The sequence below is a fragment of the Urocampus carinirostris genome, chromosome 7 (assembly GCF_059441175.1).
Source record: "Urocampus carinirostris isolate Australia breed hairy pipefish chromosome 7, RoL_Ucar_1.0, whole genome shotgun sequence".
Taxonomy (NCBI): domain Eukaryota; kingdom Metazoa; phylum Chordata; class Actinopteri; order Syngnathiformes; family Syngnathidae; genus Urocampus; species Urocampus carinirostris.
The window spans coordinates 12,816,186-12,838,806 of record NC_142355.1 but is presented as its reverse complement, the minus strand read 5'-3'; the positions used below and the strand labels follow the sequence as shown (position 1 = coordinate 12,838,806).

General features: G+C 40.0%; 1 protein-coding gene across 3 annotated transcripts in view; it reads left to right on the top strand.

Moving 5' to 3' along the window:
- Positions 1–22,621, top strand: part of kiaa1549la (KIAA1549-like a) — a 195,446-nt gene that overhangs the window by 86,969 nt on the left and 85,856 nt on the right. For all 3 annotated transcript variants that reach the window (XM_088339768.1, XM_088339767.1, XM_088339766.1), the window contains exons 7-9: positions 1,632–1,800; positions 14,400–14,459; positions 18,927–19,087. In XM_088339768.1, the coding sequence (XP_088195894.1) occupies positions 1,632–1,800; positions 14,400–14,459; positions 18,927–19,087 (390 nt within the window). The remainder of the gene's footprint in view (positions 1–1,631; positions 1,801–14,399; positions 14,460–18,926; positions 19,088–22,621) is intronic.

The window sequence follows — 22,621 nt, the reverse complement described above, 5'->3', positions numbered from 1 at the left end:
GATGATAATATATGTATAATTTGCACCAAATATATAATTGCACAAACCCTTACGATACCAAACTGTATTACGAAACCAAACTGTATGTAACATCCTACATGGCGACATTTCTTGTGTAAATATTGTGTAAATTATAACTATAACCTTATCCTCCTTGTTTTATAATCTTATCTTCTCTGTTCCGTCATCTTTTGGCTTTTTGACCTCACTGTGAATGTGTGAAACTGGAGTGTCATGCCCAATTTCGAATTATGTATCAATAATGGACTTTTGCTATAGTCCATGCAAAAACATTAAGGTTGCTTTTTCCAGTTGTATATTGATTGTATTTTTTTCTTCCTGCAACTGAAAATGTAAGCTACATATTACCTCCATTTTACCCAATACCTATATGGAGATTTGTCTAAAAATATGTTTACACATGTAATGAACCAGATGCTCAGAAAAATCATGAATGATAAATGCACAGGCAAGATTAAGAATCACAAATGTCCATCGCAGATATGTTTGTGGGTCTGCAGAATACATGATTCTTTTAATGGTACTGGAGAAATTGGAAATTTGGCTTAAAAAGTCTTGAAAAAGTGCTTGAATTTGATCATGAAAAAGGTGTATTGATTGACTGATTGATGTACAGGCATGTGTATGCCAGGTCTTAAGCGGTTAAAGCAGTAGTTTGCACACAGGTGCTTTTAAGTCAGAAAGTGCTGAATTGTCACAACAAAAGAGAAGAAAACAAATCACATCTCACCAATTGATTTAGTAAATTTAAATTAAGGGTCTTCAATGTCCATAAATTCTTTTTTGGGTGCGAGACCTCCTCTGTACCAGGCACAAGAACCGTCGTTTCTCATGATGCAAGCAAAGTGGCGGGCCTGCTTGCCATTCGTCACAATATGTTAACCCATTTTGTAACAATGACAATAAAGGTATTCTATTCTATTCTATTCTAATATAGTAGGGAAATATGAAGTTTTGACACAGTCGTTAAAACATGATTCACCACGAGAGAAAAGGTCAAGAAAATTATTCCTAATGTTTGCTTTTGTAAGAAAAAAACTGTAGAAAACAGAAAATAGTTTCATTTTGTGCATTTTTTCTGACTTGATTGTAGAATTAAACACTGTTTCAATCAACTCCTTGGTTTTGGTCAACCCGATAGAGTTCTTTCCCCTTTTGTATTCTTTACCCTTCCCCTCTTATAAATTTACCTCTGGATCACATGGGTCTTTGGTGCAGTACATACACAGGCAAGCAATGGCTGATATAGGAAGCATTTGTTATTCATCTTCTGAAAAATTTACGAACGCAAGGGGCAATCTGATGGGAATCGCGAGTACAAGCCACTTGACTGTGATGATTCACTTTCATTATTTTCCGCACCACACAAAAGTCCTATTATGGGAAATGTCTCTTTAGAGTGTCATACTGTGTCTGGAGCTCTGTAATGTAATATTTATGAGCACGGTGGACATTGAGTAAAATAGAATCCTATGTTTCACTTCCTCCCTTCGATTCTTGTTGCGGTTAAAACCTTTCAGATTTATAGAATTCACTTTTGTTTGGGGTGGTAGTATTCTAGTGTAGGTGATTTGAAAATGACTTTAATGTATTTGTCTGATTGTCCTTAGATCCAAAGCGTGGCTCAGGAACCTGACTCTCCTTCAGTCTCATTGGTTTATGTGGTTAAGAATCAGGACACGGAACTCAATGGAACCATCTCCAGCGGTCTCCTCAATCAGCTCACTGCTGAGTTGGTTGGCTATTTTCTCTTCTACCCGCCGTTGGTCATCGCAGAGCGTAAGTAAACACATAACTAGGGCTGCAACAACAAATCGATTCAAAGCGTTGGTAACAAATATTATAATCGATTTGTCGTGTCACGTGATTTATGCGGCACTCGTTAATTAAAGTAACTTTAATTCAGTGCAAGTAAAAAAGTTCATTGAGTTTCCTCTCTATCCGGCAAAGAACATGTAGTAGCGCTTTAGCCCGGCCGAGGCTGCGTCGAGACCATATTTTGATGCGCAAGGTCATCTTTATCCATATTTATTTATGTTGCACTTTTCAGACATTATGCAACTCAAAGTTCAGTTTAAAAATGCTCAATGTACAATAAGATAACATCATACGAAATACCTATTGACATTCACCTCCAATGTTGCCTCTCTTCCTTTTTGCAATTAACAAAAAAAAGTATCTTATATATTTGTTATCTTTTAGGCTATTTGAAAAACACTTTGATTATTTATTGTTTTATATATTTGAATATTTTGTTGTTTTCTGCACTATTTATGATTTGTCCAAAATTTCAATATTTGAATAAAGGAGCATATGGAAACGTTTTGTGTAAAAAAAAAAAAAAAAATCATGCTCATTGAAAAAATAATCCACTGATTTATCGATTATTAAGATAATGGTTAGTTGCAGACTTACATAAAAGGCATGTTCATTTTGTTGCAAAAGTTTATATATATGTGATAACTTGCAACTCAAAGGCAAAACAACATTATTGTTCGATCAACCCCAAATTTCAATTCATTTTGCCCTCAGCCTTTCTCTTATGAAAGCAACAGCAATTTTTCTATGATGTGAATAATAGTGCTAGAAATACTAAGTTGTGCAAATTTTACAATAGATATTGAAGGAGAACCAACATTTCTCCTGCACATGTTCGTTTAACACCCAAGTGCTGTAGTGAAGCATTTTTTTGATTTTTAATTCCAATGAAAAAGAAGAAAACTGAAAAAAAAAAACAGAATATTCTGAGCTTGTGAGTAGAAAACAAAGTTAGGATAGTTTCACAAGTGGCCCGCGAGACAGATCAGGCCCGCTAAGGGATTGAATCCGGCCCGCGAGACAACACACAGAGAAGCGCAAGAGAAAAACAAGCTGCAGGTTGAAATATGTGGACTTGATGTTGCCAAAGCCAGGTGCCCCTCACAAATACACTGTACTTGTATTTCTCTCTCTCTCTAACTCTCTCTCTCTCTCTCGCTCTCTCTTTCTCTTTCTTTTCCCCCTCTCTTGTGACTTTTTATCTTTTTTTTCCCCTCTCTCTCCCTCTCTCTCTTTTTCTTTCTTTGTCCCGCCCTCTCTCCTTTTCCCTCCCTCTTTCTCTCTCCCTCCCTCTCTCTCTCTTTCTCTCTGTCTCTCTTTCTTTTCCACCCCTTTTCTCCCACTCTGTCACTGTCCTTTGTTGCTCTTTGTCTCTTTCTCTCTCTGTGTCTTTTAACCTCTTGCTCTAACCTCCTTTTTCCTTTTCTCTCTTTTTTCTTTCTCTCTTCCTACCCTTTGCGCTTTCTTTCCTCTTTTCTCTCCTTCTATCTTTCTATTTCTCTTTGGATTTCTTTACTCCTCTCCCTTGATTTTCCCCCTCTCTCACGACTTTTTATCTCTTGTTTCACACGCTCTCTCCCTCCTCTCTCTTTTTCTTTCTTTGTCCCGCCCTCTCTCCTTCTCCCTCCCTCTTTCTCTCTCTCTCTTTTCCACCCCTTTTCTCCCACTCTCTCACTGTCTCTTTCACTCTCTGTGTCTCTCTTTTTCTCTTCCTTTGTTACTCTCGGTCTCTTTCTCTCTCTGTGTCTTTTAACCTCTTGCTCTAACCTCCTTTTTCCTTTTCTCTCTTTTCTCTTTCTCTCTTCCTACCCTTCGTGCTTTCTTTTCTCTTTTCTCTCCTTCTGTCTTTCTAATTCTCTTTGGATTTCTTTCTTCCTCTCCCTTTCTTTTCCCCCTCTCTCGTGACTTTTTATCTTTTGTTTTTCCCTCTCACTCCCTCTCTCTCTTTTTCTTTCTTTGTCCTGCCCTCTCTCATTTTCCCTCCCTCTTTCTCTCATTTCTTTCTCTTTTTCTTTCTCTTTAATATACTAGTCCGGCCCCCGACAGAATGTTTCTTCTATCGCGCGGCCCCCGAGTAACAATGAGTTTGACACCCCCGTACTAAAGGGACCAGAGGTGGGTATAGTGGGCAAAGATTTTACTCAAGTTAAAGTACTGTTACTTGAGAATGATATTACTCAAGTAGAAGTAAAAATATTCACTTGAGTAGAAGTAAAAAAGTACTTGGTGAAAAAATGACTCAAGTACTGAGTCACTGTCGCAACGTCATATTTATTGGCTATTTTTAAAAAAACAAACAACCAATCAGATCATCAAATTATCAAAGTCCATCCATACCAGCTCCGTAGCCTAGATGGTAAGGCGCCCGCTTTGAGACTGGGAGGTCGGTGGTTCGCGCCCCGGCCGAGTCATTCCTAAGACTTAAAAAGTGGTTGGCGGCGCCCTCTGTTGGCTGCGGCTGCATCGGCTCGCTACAACGGGTCAGGTGCAATCGACATTTCGTTCTGTGTACATTGTTACACAGAATGACAATACAAGGAAATTATTATTATTATTATTATAAACAATAAAATACATTTCATTTAAAAATAGTTCAAATAATCAACGTAAATTCAAGTGCTTTAATGAACAATAAAATAAAAATGGTATAAATCAAATAAAGAAATTAAGCACATGTAGCACCAAGTAGCACATTTAATGCCAGCAGAACAACAAGCTAGCCCATGAACTCCAACAAAGGAGCTGGTGCATATTGTGGCTGTTGTTTCGTACCCTTTTTAAGGGGAATATGCTTTTGATATGAGGCTAGGGGTGCTCCTCCTCTTCTGTGTTTTTATAGTGGGTATTGTTGTTGAGAGACATTTTCCTGCTTTATCCGTAAACAACTTTCCACCCGCTAAAGTTGAACATGGCTACGCTCCGTTTGATTGGTTAAAAATGGTAGCGCCTGGCAAAATTCTGCGTCAAAATATATGTACCTTAGCGGAGACAGACAGATTTATTAGGGATGGAAGTAATGACATCAATGTTGTCTAATGTAGCTGAGTAAAAGTACCGTTTTTTTCTTCAAAAATTTACTCAAGTAAAAGTAAAAGTTTGGGGATTTTTAAAAACTCCTCGAAGTGCTTACTCAAAGTAATGTAACGGAGTGAATGTGTACGGAGTGAATGTACTCCGTTACCACCCACTTCTGAGAGGGACACGGACCACGACAAAAACAAAACATACTCTACTTCAACCAAGAGTCCCCAAATCCCAGCTTCACACCAGTCTTTTATTCAAACTAAATCTTGCATGTGGTTTGATAAGACTCAAGGCCTCATAACAACCATTATAACAATGTAAAGACTGTGTAACGACTAGATTAGGGTCTCCAACGTGGTGCCAACGAGCACCAGGGTGCCCCTCTAAGGACAGCTGTGGACCAGATTTGAAAATAGATCACCAGTGCTCGGACATTGTGATTTTCTCTCTCTCTTTCTTTTCTCTCTTATGTATTTTTCTCTTTCTCTCTCACTTTTTCTTTTTTTCTTTTTGTTTCATTCTCTTTTCCTTTTCCTCTCTCTTTCTATTTCATATTTTATTTATCCGTCTCTTTTATCTTCCTTCTTTCTGTCGTCTGTCTGTCTGTCTGTCTGTCTGTCTGTCTTTCTTTCTTTCTTTCTTTCTTTCTTTCTTTCTTTCTTTCTTTCTTTCTTTCTTTCTTTCTTTCTTTCTTTCTTTCTTTCTTTCTACCAAGCGTATTCTACCCTACTTCCTATAATGAACCAGGTAACATAGTAACACCATTGTAATAACATGATAAGTTATGGTAGAAATGCATATCCAATCTGGTGCCCTTTGCGCTAATTAGTAACAAAAAAAAGCTCTCAGCTTGAAAAAGGTTGGAGACCCCTGGACTAGTTGAATGCATACTTGAGACCTCAAGTGGACTAAATAAGAAACAAGTGAATAAATATTGAAATATATGAATAATCATAAGGTGGATTAATTGCTACTAAATGGTTAACTTGATTAAAATATTAATGTGATGTTAAGGAAATTAACTAGAATATAACCTGAAAACACACACAATTATGACTTTATATGCGGCGAGAGATTCTAATACTACAAAAATGTCTCAGTTTTTCGATTTAACTATTCCCTTCTTTTGACTTTTTTCTCTCCTTCACGGCTTTTTGAAGTTGTTAAAACATCGTGAGCCAGCAACGTAATTTCGTGAAATATTATCAAAGGTCACACACTATACAGTGCGGAAGAATAATCCAGTTTTTTTGATGATCTTGAATGGGTTTCAGTCACTTTAATAGCAACCCCCGCCTGGGGATAAGTCGTTTCTCATGAAGTTTATAACGCTAGGCAGTGATGTTAAATATTCATGGTTTTCAGAAAAAAAGGAAAAACGTTTTTAACACAAGTGCCCATTACGTATTCACGTGAGTATCGCGATTTATTCTGCACTGCAAGATAACTGATGCAGGTGTTGGTGATAAGATTTGCATTGTTAATAGAAAGATTTGGGAAAACATGTCCTATAAATCTACACTCGAAATGCTGGTTCACTATCAAATTGTGTCCTGAAAACATAGCTGTTTCCGGAAACTACAAATCGGCTTTCTTCGAGCAATCATGGACTTGGAGTTGACATACAACCCATTACCGTAAATTTGGGACTATAGAGCGCACCTGATTATAAGCCGCACCCACCACATTTTAAGAGGAAAACCGATTTTGTACGCACCTGTATGTAAGCCGCATGCGCCCACATTAAAAATATGTAACACAAACACAAAATTAACCCAAACCCGACTTTAAGTCCCGTGATTGAAACTGAATGTCCTTCTTTATAGCGCACAGTCCAAAAATCACAGCCGGCAAAATGAACGGAAAATGATACTAGTACTTAAGGTTTGATGCAGACCTGCAAAGTCCGGGTCCCGTTGAAAGTAATCCAAGAAAAAAGTGTATATTTCCAAAGGTAAGGGTGGGAAAAATATATATCCACTATTGTCCGCCGCGTCCACAAACAGGTCTCACCTTTACCCCACCTTCCTTCACCCTCCGTTTGTTTCGCCTCTTCTTTTTTATTCGCCCGTGCAAAACATATCAGAATTAGTGTCTAAAATAAATACATTACAAAAATATACAGTTGCAAATACATATTATACATGGTTAGACATATTTACAAAGAAAGACGGTACACCGAAGGAGTTTTAAAAGCTTTAATAATGATAATATAACTTCCTTCCCAAACGATGCCTGTGACAGGGCAGTTAATGGTAGCAACACGCTAGTAACATGCTCGCAACACAGTAAACGGGTCTGTTAAAAAAACATACCGTACTTGTAAAAATCATGGTAAACCGTCCTCATCTTCCTCCTTAGAACTGAAGCCATCAAAGTCATCTTCCTCAGTGTCAGAAAGAAACCATGTCATATAGACATCGTCCTACGCTCCCGCAGCCTCTCTCGCGCTGTCACTGTCGCTGGAGGTCTCATCCACTCCTGATTCTGTGCCCTCCTCTCCGTCACGCAGCAGACGGGCTTTTCGGAACCCGTTGTGATGATGGATTTTTTGATGTGCCTTTCTTTTTGCATTTTGCATGATGAGGGTATGTTTACGCTAATTTAATTTATGCACAAGCCAAGAAGTTGCAGTCTTCCTCGGCGCATATATTCCACCGGTCTAAATCTTACCTTTTGTACTCGAGCGCCGCTGGCGGCCATTAGAAAAATGACATAAATTGGCCGCATCACTGAATAAGCCGCAAGGTTGAACATTTGGGAAAAAAGTAGCGGCTTATAGTCCGGAATTTACGGTACTCATATTTACACTAAAGGGAAATATAAAATATTAAACGTGCCCCCTTGACCTACCTCAATTATACTTCAATGATAATTTAATTGTAAGATGTATTGTATTCTTTCACATTTCTTTGTTTATTTCAGGCATTTTGCAACAAAAATCACTTCACAAAATTTACAAATCACCTTAAAAGGGAAAACAGATCACGGGTTGAAGCCAAAAGGTACTGGGGGACTAGCTCTTATAATAACTTCTTCTATTATTAATTCCAACCTATTATCATATCTTACAATAGGCGTGGCCAAACTAGGCTCGTGAGAAGGATCAAGTCCGCCAAATTTTTTAATGCACAGACATTTAATATCTTTATCCCAGGGACGGTGTAATGCAAATTTTGAAAATAAAATCATCAAAATTCATCACACTTTTAATGTAGATTATGTTGCTGCATGCTCACGTTAGCCCTATTGGTTTCCCATTGGTTCTATAAGCAAGGACCACCATTATCCCTGGCTTCCTGTGGTACGCTACTGGTGACATACAGCCAAATATGCGCATGTAAGCGGACTCCCTGATTTCAGTATTTTATTTCATAGTCCTAAATTTGGCTTGTATGCTTGTATATACACTAGATAATTTGCAATTTTGAATATTTAAGAAAAAAACTGTAGTATAAAAAGACACAAATTAATTTTTTTTGTATATTGTGATGGTCTTTTGTCAAGAACCCGCTCAGGGTTGTGCGAGGGCAAATAGCAGAAACGCTGATTAGTACAGAAAATGATTGTCTTTTATTTCGGGCAGGGTTCAGTACACAGGAATTGAGGAAGCGAGGCAAAAATCGTAGTCAAATTGCAGGTTCTAGTAAGTCCAATAGTTCGTCAGGTGGTAGAGTTTGGTACACTAAAACAACAAGACGCTGAGACAACAGTGCTTGGGGTGTGACATGGAAGACAAATAACTAGCACAGAGCTAAGGAGACAGCGTGATTGATTAGTGAGAAGGGAGGGTCGTGATGGGTGGGAAATCAATACAAGTGACTGAAGCTGTGAGGAGGAAAATCAAGTGAGAAAATGAGGTAAGGTCGAGAGAGAGTGTGCTTGATTGTGTCAATGTGACAAAAAATATATCTCGGTATTTCTTTTGAAATAATTACACTCATTTTTTTTATTATTTGTATATTGGAACGTTTACAATAACACAATTGCAAACGTGCGATGCAAATAAAAAAGGGGATATGTGTGTTTTTTCCCATGATCTCGACCCTGAATATCACCCAAAATAGTTGGCGTGCCAGAACTAAGCCCCCACCTCTCTCCCTGGGCCTTAGTTTAGACACCTTTCTCAAAAAAGGTCACACACAGTTTAATCTCAGTCCATGATTTATGTTTTATTGAACGCCCCAGTTGGAGAACAAAAGTTAAGAGCAATGCTTGAGTCTTGAGAGGGAAAGTGCTCTAGACCGACTTTAATCTTTAAATATTCACCAAACTCAAAAATGACAGAGCATCAGTTAATAATGATAAATGTATCGGCAATGCGGTGAGTTGAACTATGGGACATTCGGGTTCATGAACCAACGTAGTAAAATGCCAGAGATGGGACAACTTCCAGCTGTTATGCAATTGGACCCAAATGTCTGCTATCATTATGCAAATACTGTGGTTATTACATAAGAGTTTTTGCTTGACTCGTTCTTTTTCTAACTACGCTTGTGGGCTCAGACAGCCTTTTACTCCATATGTTTGGTCCCTTCCACAACGTTGCCTGCTGAGAGACTCTGAGTCTCCTGCAGGGCAGGGGATGATTCATGACCTATTTTATGTTTGACCCGCCCCTTATATGATTAAAATAATTTAAAAATACCTGATGGAGTGAATAGGAACAAGAATGCTGGGGATGTATGTATGTTGATATTTAACATGTGATTGGGGTAGCTGTTTACCTCTTGTGTATATTTTGGTTTCTCTTATGTACCTTATTGTCCTAAACAGCCAATACTTTGTTGTGAAGACTGCTATTCATATATATACATATATGTATACACTAGTCAAAGAATGATTTCAGTTTTTTTATCTTGATTTCATAGCTGGGTCAAAACCTACCCTAACTATACATTTGTGTAAAATAGACATTACTGACGGTCAAGAGGCCTTAATACAAAAAAACAAACAAACATAATTGGTTTTGTATGCGTTTGAAATCCAAATTGGGTCAATGGTGACCCTAACACAAAAGGAGGGGTTAAAGTTTAATTTTAGAAAAAAGCAAGGCAAATAAGTGCTACCTTTGTTTGTCTCCACACGTACAAATCTATTTCATGCAAGTTTCGGTATAAAATAATTCAAATAGACATAAAGTGCTAAACAGGGATTTTTAGAAAAAAATAACCTGCTTCTAAATGTAATAACAGCTTGGGCCACCTGGAGCCTTAATATTAGACGACAAGGGTTTTCTATTTTGTTCCTGGAAATGAAACGTCCACATCTCTGTGGAGAGATTTTGCCCACCCTTTGTTGTAGAATTGCTTTGATTTGGTAACACTTGCTGTGGTTTGAGCATGAATGCCCTTTTCTATGCCATCGCCATTGCTTTCAAGCCTGGCCTTACTTTGATCACACTGAAGCTGACGTCCTTTTGTGTGTGTGTCTCTGTTTTTCTTTTTAAAGCCATTTACGTATTGACTAGATTATATTCTTTGGGTCAATGAACTGCTGCAGGACACAAGTTCACATTAACACAGGGTCACGAACTGATGGCCGAACATTCTCCCGCGGGCATTTCGAGAAAAGAGCAAAATTCATGGTTCAATCAATCAAAATTAGTCATCCGTGTTCCAGAATAGAATGGAGCCTCACAACATTGAACTACCAACGTCATATTTGGCTTTATTTTTCCGAAATATTTTGCTCTATCTAAACACGAGGCTTTCAAGACGCATACTTTCCAAAAGTTAAACTTTCAGCTCCTAGGCCCTTAGGGAAAGCTGGCCAAGGTTTTGGGAATCATCAAGATATATTTTGCAAAAAGTAAGACTCGCTTTTGTTGACTGTTGCAGTCTTTGTCAATGTTTGCTTTTCTTTGTGTGAAATCTTGAACACTGGCCTTTGGTGAAGGGAGCAGCAGTTCCTTAAGATGTTGTTTCTGTATGCTGGACACTCCTAGCAAGCTTCACAACTCACCAATCAATACTCACTTTGGGGATAATGTTTCTCACTGTGAGTCGCTGCAGTTTTAGTTTTAGCGACTATTTCTTAACGCTGTGTAGAGTTGATAGACATTTGTTGCAGCTTTTTGCCACGTTTCGGATGTGGAGAGAACCCGCTTGGGGTTGTGTGGAAGCAAAGGGCAGCAACACTGATTAGTACAGGGCAGGGTTCTGTACACGAGAAGTCAGGTAGCAAGGCAACAATCATGGTCCAAAATCAGCAAGGGGTTGGTGGTCAAATCAACTCAATCAGCAAAGGCAACAGGCCCAGAATTTGTCAGGCATACTTGTGATCTAGTAGCGCAGGAAAAGGTTCAGTACACTGATATAACAAAAAGACTGAGACTAATGATAGCAAAAATGAACAGCGGCTGTGATTGTTTCAAGTAAAAGTGGGCGTGGAAAACAAAGCATTGTTTCAGAGTGTGTTGTTGAAATAGTGTTACGTGACCGGTGACTTAGAAGGCCTTGCTTTGGGCAAAGCTCATCGAGCGGAACCAGTCTCAGGAGCAGGTCGGCCGATTGTTCGCTTTTGGTCATGTGTCACGAAGGAACAGAACTGCCGGGATGAATCTGGCAGGAATGTTTTGGACGTGACAAGAAAGGCAATGAACTAGCTCAGAGCCAATGGAACAGAGTATTCAAATAGCGATGAGGGAGAGCTGTGATAGGAAGGAAAAAAAACAGCAGCTCTAAGGAGGAAAATTGAACCAGGAAGTAAGTGACCAAATAAGGAGACGTAGAAACCAAAGGATAGGAATCTGACAGTGAGGGTAAATCAAATATATATCAAAAATAATGTAAACCAGGGTCAGCAACCTGTGGCTCTCGATCCACACATCGCCCTTTAGCGCTGCCTTTGTGGCTCCCTGGAGCTTTTTAAGGAATGTTGAAAATGGAAAAAGTTGGGTGAGATTATATTTTTAGGCATTTTGTGTCTTAATTTTTTTGTCAGGGGACAAATATGACACAAACTTTAACGTTTTTCAATGCTTTTAACATTTCTACAATATTGGTTAGTGATCCCTGTTGTAGACTTTGTCTGCACCTCATTTTGTGCAACTCATAGTTACCCATCTTTCTCTGGGTTGCTTTGTGAAACGAAAAAACTCAGTGTTTCCCTCATTTTAGATTTAAGACGCTCCACAACAACCTTAGTCCCGCACACTTCACACTCAATAAAAATTCAAATCCTAGTACTTTATCGATTCACTTTGACACACTTGTCCTCTTAAAGTCGTAAATCTTTCTTACACTACCTGAATCAACTGCAAATACTTTAAGATTATTGTTATATTTGCAAAAGACACATGCAAATTATCAAAGACACAAGGTTTACTTTGGCATTATATTGATAGAATATAGAATTAGAAACGAAATGTGAAATAATTGTCAACAGGTAAAAGATGGATTAAGATAAATGTTTTTAAAGGTGCAAATTGAGACACTGATGCCAGAAAAACAGGGAGAGAGAAAAAAAAGCTGGAAGGAAACATACAGGGAAGGAAACACATGAGGGAGTCTGACAAACAGAAGCCAGAGTTTGATGTGGTGTTGATAAATGGGGAAGCGAACAGTACATGCAGGAAGGCGTCAATGGGATCTGACGCCTTCCTGTACTGTAGCCACAAAAATATACCGTATTGCCAGAATCACAAGGCTTTAGCACTGGCTTCATCCCCTTTACATACAAGATCAATGTGTTCCTGGATCGAGTTGTTGTCATGATTGCTCATTCGGGGCTCCTGCGAATGCCCCGTTGGCGCCAACAACCCTGGTCGCTGAAATGGCTCCCTGCCCTTTTTAAACCCCCGGCTTCCAAGAAGAACCTGTCAGACTGTTCTGCGAACCTACGCTTTCAGCTAGGCAAGCTCTGTACCTTTTACACTCTCCTGCCCTGTTTTCTCCTGCCTGATACCTGTTGCCGACCTGTTTCTGGACCCGTTTCTGCCCTGCTCTTCCGTCCCGGCCATCGACCTGTTTTGCCCCGTTGCCTGCCTGATACCTGTTGCTGACCTCTTTTCTGGACTCGTTACTGCCCTTGCTCTCCCGTCCCGGCTATCGACCAGTTTTCCTGCTGCCTGCGACTATCCGCGCTCGACACGGAAGTGCCACTTCCAGGTTCTTGCCATCAGCTACCCGTGTCCGGCGATCATCGGATCGTGGAAGAAAGCACTGCTCTCCTTCTCAATAAAACTCAGTAAAAACGAACGCTATTGGGTCCTGTCTCCGTTTCCTACTTGTGACAGTTGTATCAAGAATTTCCCGTATCTCTAACTGATTTTCACCACAAGACAAAACTGAAAACCTATTGATCCATCCCAAAAGCATCCTAGTTAACCCTTAATAGATATAAAACACATTTTTATGATCACTAAAAACCCATTCAAATAGTAATTGAACATAGACATACAGTAGTAATATAAGATATATATGAAATATAAGCATTCGATGTGGAGGAAGACGGCGGATGCTAACTTCGAGTCTTAAAAGGAGTGAGATCACTGCATGATACACCAGCAGTGGCTTTGTGGTCACCAGTGGCAATAGCACACAATGCTAAGGTTAGACTATCTTTCATGGGCTTGAGGCCCGGCAGGTTTTTCTACTCAGCAGTAATTGATGGCCAGGGTGGATTTTTTTTTTTGCTTACTTTTTTGTTTTTTTTTCTCGATTTCTATTTATTTATTTATTTCATTTTTTATTTCATTTTATGTATTTATTTGTTTATTTTCAAAAAAGGCCTGTCTTATTGCAGTTCAACACTTCATGCAGGGTATAACCTTCTTCAGAAATTAGTAAAGCGAAGAACTTTGTAAACTATTTTGCGGCTTTGGTATCTGCACTTGCTGCTTCCTCATGCTGTACGACAGAGTTTATGCCAGTCTCTTTAGAGCACTTCTGCCTCTAGCAATAGCCCATGGAGATTCTCATAACTTGGATTTTCTCCCAAATGCCGGGCAAGATTTTTGCTCCAAAGACATCTCGTATCGAAAGTTTTTATAATAGAGTAGCTCATATGTAGAGGGACCACTGTGCTGGCATACACATGGGAAATAATTGAATGTCCTTTGAAATGTATTTCGGCACAAGTGTGTAGGCTATTGTCAAAATTTACATACACGGTTAACTTGATTTGACACGGCAAAAAACAGGATATGCACAAGGAAAATAAAGTCAAAACTATGTTGGAGTTCTTCCGTGGATGGTTAAGCGAAACCACTATGACTGTATAGTGATGAGAGAGAGAGAGAGAGATTGAGAATACATTGTTTCATCTTGATGCAATTGATCAGACTGATCGTCAGAAATGTTAGCTAGAATTTGGATTCTGACCAAGAGGGCAAAATGATGGTTTTGGTTTTGAAACACAGGAAATACACTTTGTCAGGCTGCTTTTGAACTCGAATATTTTGAAGAAAAACCTTTCGGAGCGTATAAACAATTGTTCTTAAAAGCTCAGACATAAAGTTGGAAGTGTTGCGTTTGCATGCACATGCACTCAACTTTCTTTGATGATCTGATTTTCCTTTCCTTTTCTTTCAGCTCTTGAATACCCTAATCTCAACACATCCACTGCAACCAGGAGCTATTGGGTAATAACAGGTATGCTGAGTGAACTCCTTTGTACCTCATTGACACCCTCTCACTATGTGGCTCTGTGGCCTAAGCTCTGCCCCTTGTAAAAATGGCTGTTTTCAACAAATCGGTCATGGATCCCGAAAGAGAAATATAACTAAAGAGAACAGAGGATACAACGTTTCTTCGACCTATTTATTTGTATTCATTGCTAATGCGGATGTATTGCCTGAGTGTTTTGCCCTGTAGGGAGAAGTTCTCAACAAAAATAGTAATGTAGAAAAAACTTTCCAGGAAAAGCATGCCATATTTGCAGCAGAGTACCCAATTGGAAGTGAGAGAAAAAGTGTGTTTGCATTACTTCTGGAGAAATGACATAAGCACAAAAATTGATTTGAGAAGTAGATTGCATCTCCAAACTACACGACTGCCGTTTTTTACCACCCAGGAGACAATAAAGCGGGGAAAACTGTCCACAAATGGTAACTACATGAATCAGTCATTCATCTACATATCGGACCACCTTTTTACAGACTTCAAGAACAAAAGTGAAATAATAAAGAGAGAAGACATGTCTCTTTCTGCTTAAAAAGTCAAGGAAAGGGCCATTAAAACAGCAAGCAACACCACAGAGAAAGCAAATCAAGGACATTTAGTGCAGGAATACTCAATTGCCTGTGATAAGTCATGTGATGTGATGGATTTATTTTTTGCATTTTATTCAATTTTGTCAAAGGAATGAAACAGACTTCAGTTCTTTAATGTTGTAATGAAGTTAAACTTGAGACGGTATCCTACAACGCTGTAGTCATGTGAGATCCAGAGGATGCGCTGCATCCAACTTAGTCATTTTGAAAGTAAGCTCATCTCATCTCATCTCATCTCATCTCATCTCATCTCATCTCATCTCATTAGCTGCACCGCTTATCCTCAGTAGGGTCGCGAGGGTGCTGGAGCCCATCCAAGCAATCATCGGACAGTGGGCAGGGGACACCCTGAACTGGTTGCCAGCCAATCGCAGGGCACACAGGGACAGACAACTCGCTCATTCACACCTAGGGACAATTTGGACCGGCCAATCCACCTGAAATGCATGTCTTTGGAATGTGGGAGGAAACCGGAGTGCTCGGAGGAAACCCACGCAAGCACGGGGAGAACATACAAACTCCGCACAGGAAGTCCGGTAGCTGGATTTGAACCCACACAGGAGGTTCCCAAGACCTTATAACTGTGCCGCACACGCGCTAACTACTGCGCCGCCATGCTGCCCTTGAAAGTAAGCTAACATAGCTAATATAAATAATAACAACATATGTTGTATTTATCATAAGGCTTATCAAAGGCTTTTAATTTTTTGCAGCTTTGGACATATTAGTTTATGGTGTTTTTAGTCCACGTTTCTGTAGTGCAGTGGTTACCACATTTGCCTACACACTGCATTGTCACGGTCGCCATGACGACCAGTATGCCACGCCCCCGAACTCAAGCTGAAGCAGATCAGCTGATTGCTGTTCTGCTATTTAAGGCTGGATTTTGGGTTTGGCGGGGGCTGGTTCATTACTCATTATACACAATCACGGTCTGTTATGCTTGTCCTGTTTTAGTCTGTTATGCCTTGTCATGTTTTAGTCTGTTATGCCTTGTCCTGTTGAGTTTGTGCCGGAGGAACTCTGTATTGTTCTGTTTTGCCCCGGAGTATTGGGCGACTTTTATTTTTAAATAAAACTTATGGATCGTCAACGCGTATGAGTTCTCCCTTCCTGCCTCCCGCCTCTGTTCTGGTCCGGTCCCCTTCCACGCCACCACGCCTCGTGACATGCATGTCCCAGGTTTGAGATCCGGTGGAAAAATGTATTGGCCTGGAGAGGGATGGGCGCCACCAAGACACACCACCAGGAAATGGTGCCCCTTCGACCTTAGTGGTTAAGTCAGGGGTCAGGAACCTTTTTGACCCAAAGAGCCATAAAAGCAAAACATCTTTTAAAAAGAAATTGCGAGAGGCATACCATGTATTTTCAGACAAAATTGAAAAAACTGCCAAACACGCTGTCTAGACAAAAGCTAATTCTTCAGCACATTTTATTTCACTGTGTGTCATTTGATGATTTCATCAAATGTATGAAATTATAATAATGCCAAATCCTGTGTCCCAAATCAATGTAAATATGCCATTTACAATTTGTCTTCTACTTTCAGTTAAGAGTGTTGAGGCAATTTTTGTCCATTAAATTTGTCCTTGATAAAGGATTCAAAACAATGTGCATGCAAAGTTCTTTTGTAAAAATGTCACAAATTACTGCAAACGATAAGCATATCGTCATATTCACTTTTGGTGTAGACTGCACTGAGCAAGAGAGAGAGAAGCAAGTGCCTTGCGCTGTGTGCAGGGATCCGCCCACCTGTACTGCCCAATCAAAGTCGTTTGCCAGCGTTTTTAATTATCAGTTTAAATGGTTTCTTATCAAACTTCTGCATTAAGTTGCTTCGGCTATATACGGACCAAAATCGGGATGAAATCACTTGACTTTGGAACACCACAAAGAGATGTGCAATAGTTTCATTTTATTTCGGAGCCATATGTACTCATGAAAAGAGCCGTATATGGCTCCCGAGCCATAGGTTCCCTACCCCTGGGTTAAGTGATCCAACCAACCATAGCTCTTTTAACATTTTGGCTTGCCTACTCCTGGCTTAACGAAATGGGACAAGAGTGAAAAAGTGATTTGTTGTAACATCCCTCCCCTACTCACTCAAGGGATTTAGTGCGTGCAGGCTCTCACTTTTACAGTGTGCCGCGTGTCTTTAGGTGCCCTGCTTGTGCGAAAGTCTATTGATGTTTAATTCACAGCTTGTGCAGGAGGAATGATCACTTCACATTACATCAGGTCCTAGAAAATGATGCTCTAAAGTGTTTTCCTCTATAAAGTCTTAAAGGTGGTTGAATACGGTAAATACACGTGGAAAAGGAAAAGGACTTAAGTATCCGCTATAAATTTTAGATTCATATGCTTACTTGCATGTGAAATAGATAGTGCTGAGCGCATTATTGAAAACAGTAATTAGTTACCTTTATTAGTTACTTAATTTGAATAGAAATTTAGTTACCCACTAGATTACGGACAACCAAAAGTAGTCGGTTACTCTCAAAGTAATTAATAACAATATACTGTAGTTTTTCACGTAAAAACTGACATCCTGAAACTGCTTTAAAATATTCACTAATAAAAAAAAAACAACAAAGCATGTACACTTACCTTTGAAAGCAGTGAGGTCTTCATATTTCTTGGCATGGGTAATCTTGAGAGCTCACAAACGAACTTTTAGCAAAGACTCCATATCCATTTTGTCTCTGGACTTCAAACCATGATCAAAGATCTCTTCTTTATTTCTGTGTACTGTCCAAAATGTTTTCTTTTTTTCCAGGAGTGGTTTATTGCAAAAATAATATTACCCCCCCAAAAAAAAAACCTGCGCACATTTTCCGTAAATTCTGTGCTCACCTTTGCCCTAATGATTTCCCGTTGGTTTGTTGTTCAGGAACTAGCCATGCCATTTTATTATTTTATAGTTCTAAATTCGGGGGCAGCACGGCGGCGCAGTGGCATAGTTCGGCACAGATCATGTCTTGGGAACCTCCTGCGTGGGTTCAAATCCAGCTCCAGACCTCCTGTGCGGAGTTTGTATGTTCTCCCCGTGCTTGCGTGGGATTCCTCCGGGCACTCCGGTTTCCTCCCACATTCCAAAAACATGCATTTCAGGTGAATTGGCCGGTCCAAATTGTCCCTAGGTGTGAATGAGCGAGCGAGTTGTCTGTCCCTGTGTGCCCTGCGATTGGCTGGCAACCAGTTCAGGGTGTCCCCTGCCTACTGCCCGATGATTGCTGGGATGGGCTCCAGCACCCCCGCGACCCTATTGAGGATAAGCGGTGTAGCTAATGAGATGAGATGAGTTCTAAATTCGGCTTAGATGCATGCATATACAGTAGGGAGAATATCTCTATGACAAGCAATTCAGAGCCCTCTTATTCGGTGCTTGTACTTTGTATGTCATTACAAACACACAAACCCTTTATGTGCTTTTGATAAAGTTTGTTGTGTGACAACGTGAGCGATGTAAGAGTGTTCAGGACTTAGAGAACAATCTAATACAATAAATGCATTTAATGATTAGTTAATAATGCAGTAATGAGCCATGAAGTAAAGACAAAAGAGTTACAAAACCTTTATCAGTAACGTGTTTCAGTACTCGTTACCGAGGAATGTAGTATCATCGCAGGAATGTTCTTTTGTAGCGCGTTTGTCCCGACACTGAAAATAGATGCCAGAATGATCATTTTCGGCTATAATCCATATTTGCATCCCTTCACTGTTACAGTCTTTACTCTTCACAAAATTTGGATTTTCATCAGTTATTCATGTCTCCTACTTCTTTTCTTCTTCAGTGACCTTTATCTCCTAAACTCAGACTGTGTTCTTGTTGTTTTTTTGCACTCAGTGATTCAGGATGTGGACAGGTCCTCCCTAGAGACAAACTACCAGAGCTTTGCCAGCTTGATGGAGCAGCGGCTGGCCGAGCTCTTCCATGTAGCCGGGCGACAGGGATCTCAAGTTCTGCGATCGAAGCGGGCAACCACTGTGGGGGGCTACACTGTACAGGTGCGTGGGAGGATTTTATTTGAGGTCTTTGAGGTAAGCTGGGATGAGAAGGGCTGGGAACCATCTATTGCATGGGTTGCAAACCTGGTTCCCGCGATAATATGACGTGCCCACAGGCCTGTTCTAAATATAGACCTCATCACAAACATTTACAGTGAAAAATAAAAAGTATAAAAAATATATAAAAGCCTAAAAAAAAATCCAAAATCGAGGTATCAGAGTTCGATAATCTGAGAACTCTGACGTAAAACCGGGCAGAAGTGAGTGGAAATGACAATCGAAACCTCGATCTTGAGCGTTGCAAAGGAGTCAAAATCGGTTTCTACTAGAGGTAAGATAGGTGTCAGGAACAGAACGGAAACAAGACCCAATTGAGTTACGTTTCTCACAAGTTTTATTAAAGGAAAGAGGAAGGCATGTGCCACCTGATCCGGTGTTCGCTTGGCGCGGTAAGAAAGTCGCTCTTGTACTCGGATTATGATCCGAACATGGAAGTGCATCTTCCGTAGCGAGCGATGGCGGTGTCAAGGACGGACAAACGGGTCCGTAGCCGGGACAGAAGAGCAAAAGCGTGGTCAGGGTCGTAAGCGAGTCGTAAGCCAGGAAAGGAGAGTAGACGTGGTCGGAGACAAAAAGAGGTCGAAAGCAGTGACGGGAGAGTAGACCTGGTCAGGATCTAAAACGGGTCGAAACCGGGGGACAGACGGGAGCAAAAAACAGGTGGGAGTCAGGGTCGAAAAAGGCTTGCCTAGAGCTATTGAGGTTCGCAGACGGACTGACATAAGGGGACAGATAGGAGTGGGTTTGAATAGGGACCGGGAGCCGATCAGAGTCTTAGGCAGTTGGCGCCAAATGAGCGGGCAAAGGTGATTCACATCGTTAATCATGACAATAGGGCCTTTAAAATCCAGGCCAAACCAGCCTGGTATACACCGAACCTGCATGAACGTGATCGGGTAACTTGATCTGAGGGTCCCGACCCTGAAGTAAACTCGAAGCTGCACTTTAGCGCCGAAATAGACCCAAAGCTTTACTTCTGCACCGTACGTACTTTGGCGCCAAAGTGCACACTTCGGTTGAAGTGCGCAATCTCGGGTTTATTTCGGGCCGAGTACCTCAAATCAAGTGTTCACTTTGAAGTGCAGCATCAAAATAACCACATTGGCGCAGAAGTGCGCATTTTGGCGAAGTGCAGCGAAATGAAACTGAATGAATTGGTACAGAGAAGAAAATCACATTCTGCAGATTACAAGCTAAAAAAATTGACTCAAGTAAAATTAATGTTTCTTCAGAATAATGTGATTCAGTAGACGTAAGGTCCGGAGCTTCAGCTCTGAAAATGCTAGTCTACTAGTGATCCCAAGAGCCAAGAAGAGATCCGCAGGTTCGAGAGCGTTCTCTATCTGGGTCCCTGTGCTGTAGAATGCTCTTTCCCCTGAGATTCGATCTGCAACCACAGTGGAAATGTTTAAATCTAGGCTAAAAACACACTTCTATTCTATAGCATATGAATAACCTATACTTTATGTTGACAATATCTGTGTATTATTTGCCATCATGTAGGTTTTAGATCAGGGGATGGTGTCAATATATTCTGCGGTTTGCAATAATCTATGGTCTGTGCAGCCCTTTGAGACGCTTTGTGATTAAGGGCTATACAAATAAACATGACTTGACTTGACTTGACGTAAAAAGTAAACATCCAAATACTTATTTGAGTAAAAGTAAAAAAAGTACTTGACAAAAAAACTACTCAAGTAATTAGTAACTGTAGCAAATTCTTCTTATTTTTTTTCAAACAACCATTCAATCAGATCATCAAAGTCCATTCAATCAACAATAGATAGCATTTAATTTAAAAATAGATCAAAATAATCGAGGTAAATCAAAGTACTTTTATAAACAAGAAAATAATAACTGTATAAATAAAAGAAATACATTAAGCACAATTAGCATATTTAGAGCCCTGTACTTTTTTTAGCAGGTTCTGCAGGCAGAACAACAAGCTAGCCCATGAACTTGTCTATCTGTGTCTGTGTAAAAAAGTGAAAAATAAAAAATACAGTTTTGATCAGTATATTCCCAATAATAATTAAACATTATGCACAAAATGAATGAATAATTTAGAAAACATGTCTTACTAAACAACTAAATTATGGCAGCATGTATTTTATCACTCTACAACAAGACGTCGCTGTGTTGTGTAACTCATTTAAACATTGAACTTATTTTAATACTAAGCAACATTAATGTCAACTTCAAGCAACTCAAAATCACTACAAACCCGCAAGCTTTTAATTAAAAATGTTAATTTAAATACTGACTATTTAGAGCAACGACGTATACACTAAGCTAATTGAGAATCAGCTCTCACATAAAATGACAATAAGATAGGAAATTCAATTAAGTAATTACTTAATTATTAAATAGAAATTCTCGTTTTAGAAGTGACTTTTTTTTTTAAAATGCATTGGAGAAAATAACTATACCAATACTGTAATTTTCTGAGATACTCCTAAAAATAGTTTTATTTATAGTCTTTGCAAAAACATGCAAAATATCTCATCTCATCTCATTATCTGCACCGCTTATCCTCACTAGGGTCGCGGGGGGGTTGGAGCCCATCCCAGCAATCATCGGGCAGTGGGCAGGGGATACCCTGAACTGGTTGCCAGCCAATCGCAGGACACACAGGGACAGACAACTTGCTCGCTCATTCACACCTAGGGACAATTTGGACCGGCCAATCCACCTGAAACGCATGTCTTTGAGATGTGGGAGGAAACCGGAGTGCCCGGAGGAAACCCACGCAAGCACGGGGAGAACATACAAACTCCGCACAGGAAGTCCGGTAGCTGGATTTGAACCCACACAGGAGGTTCCCGAGACCTTAGAACTGTGCCGCACACGCACTAACCACTGCTCCGCCGTGCTGCCCCATGCAAAATATAGTAGAGTTTATTCATGTCTAATCCATTATTCCATGTTTTCTTTGCAAGTTTTCTAACAGCCAATGGCAAAGGCAGAGGATGAATTAAGGTCTACGCATGTGCAAATGTCTTATTTTGTCAACTCCGTGTTGTGTAAATTAAGTTAAGGGTTGTTTCCTTCCGGGTGTTATGATTTTCACACCCTTGAGCTTTTATGAGATGTCACAGATGACCAATGTTATAGCTAGCGAGATAAAGGAGGCAGATACCGAATGAGAGGAATAGCCAGCAAATGCTCTTTATTTCATAACAAGATCCTATTGCCATCCTTGCTCCAACTCAGTGGTTTACATTCAGGTGATATTTGCATCTGTTGTGTATCATTAGTAATGATACTGGGTTTGTACACCTTTTTCATGGCCAAATTCAAGCACTTTTTAAGGATTTTCAAAGCTAAATTTCCAATTCCTCCAAAATCATTAGAAGGAAAATCTGGTGGAAATGATGTATTTTGCAGATCCACAAACACAGCCGGCCCAAGGCATAAGCGAGCTAAGCGGGTGCTTAGGGCTTGGTGCCAACATTGTCCCCATTGACACTTTGT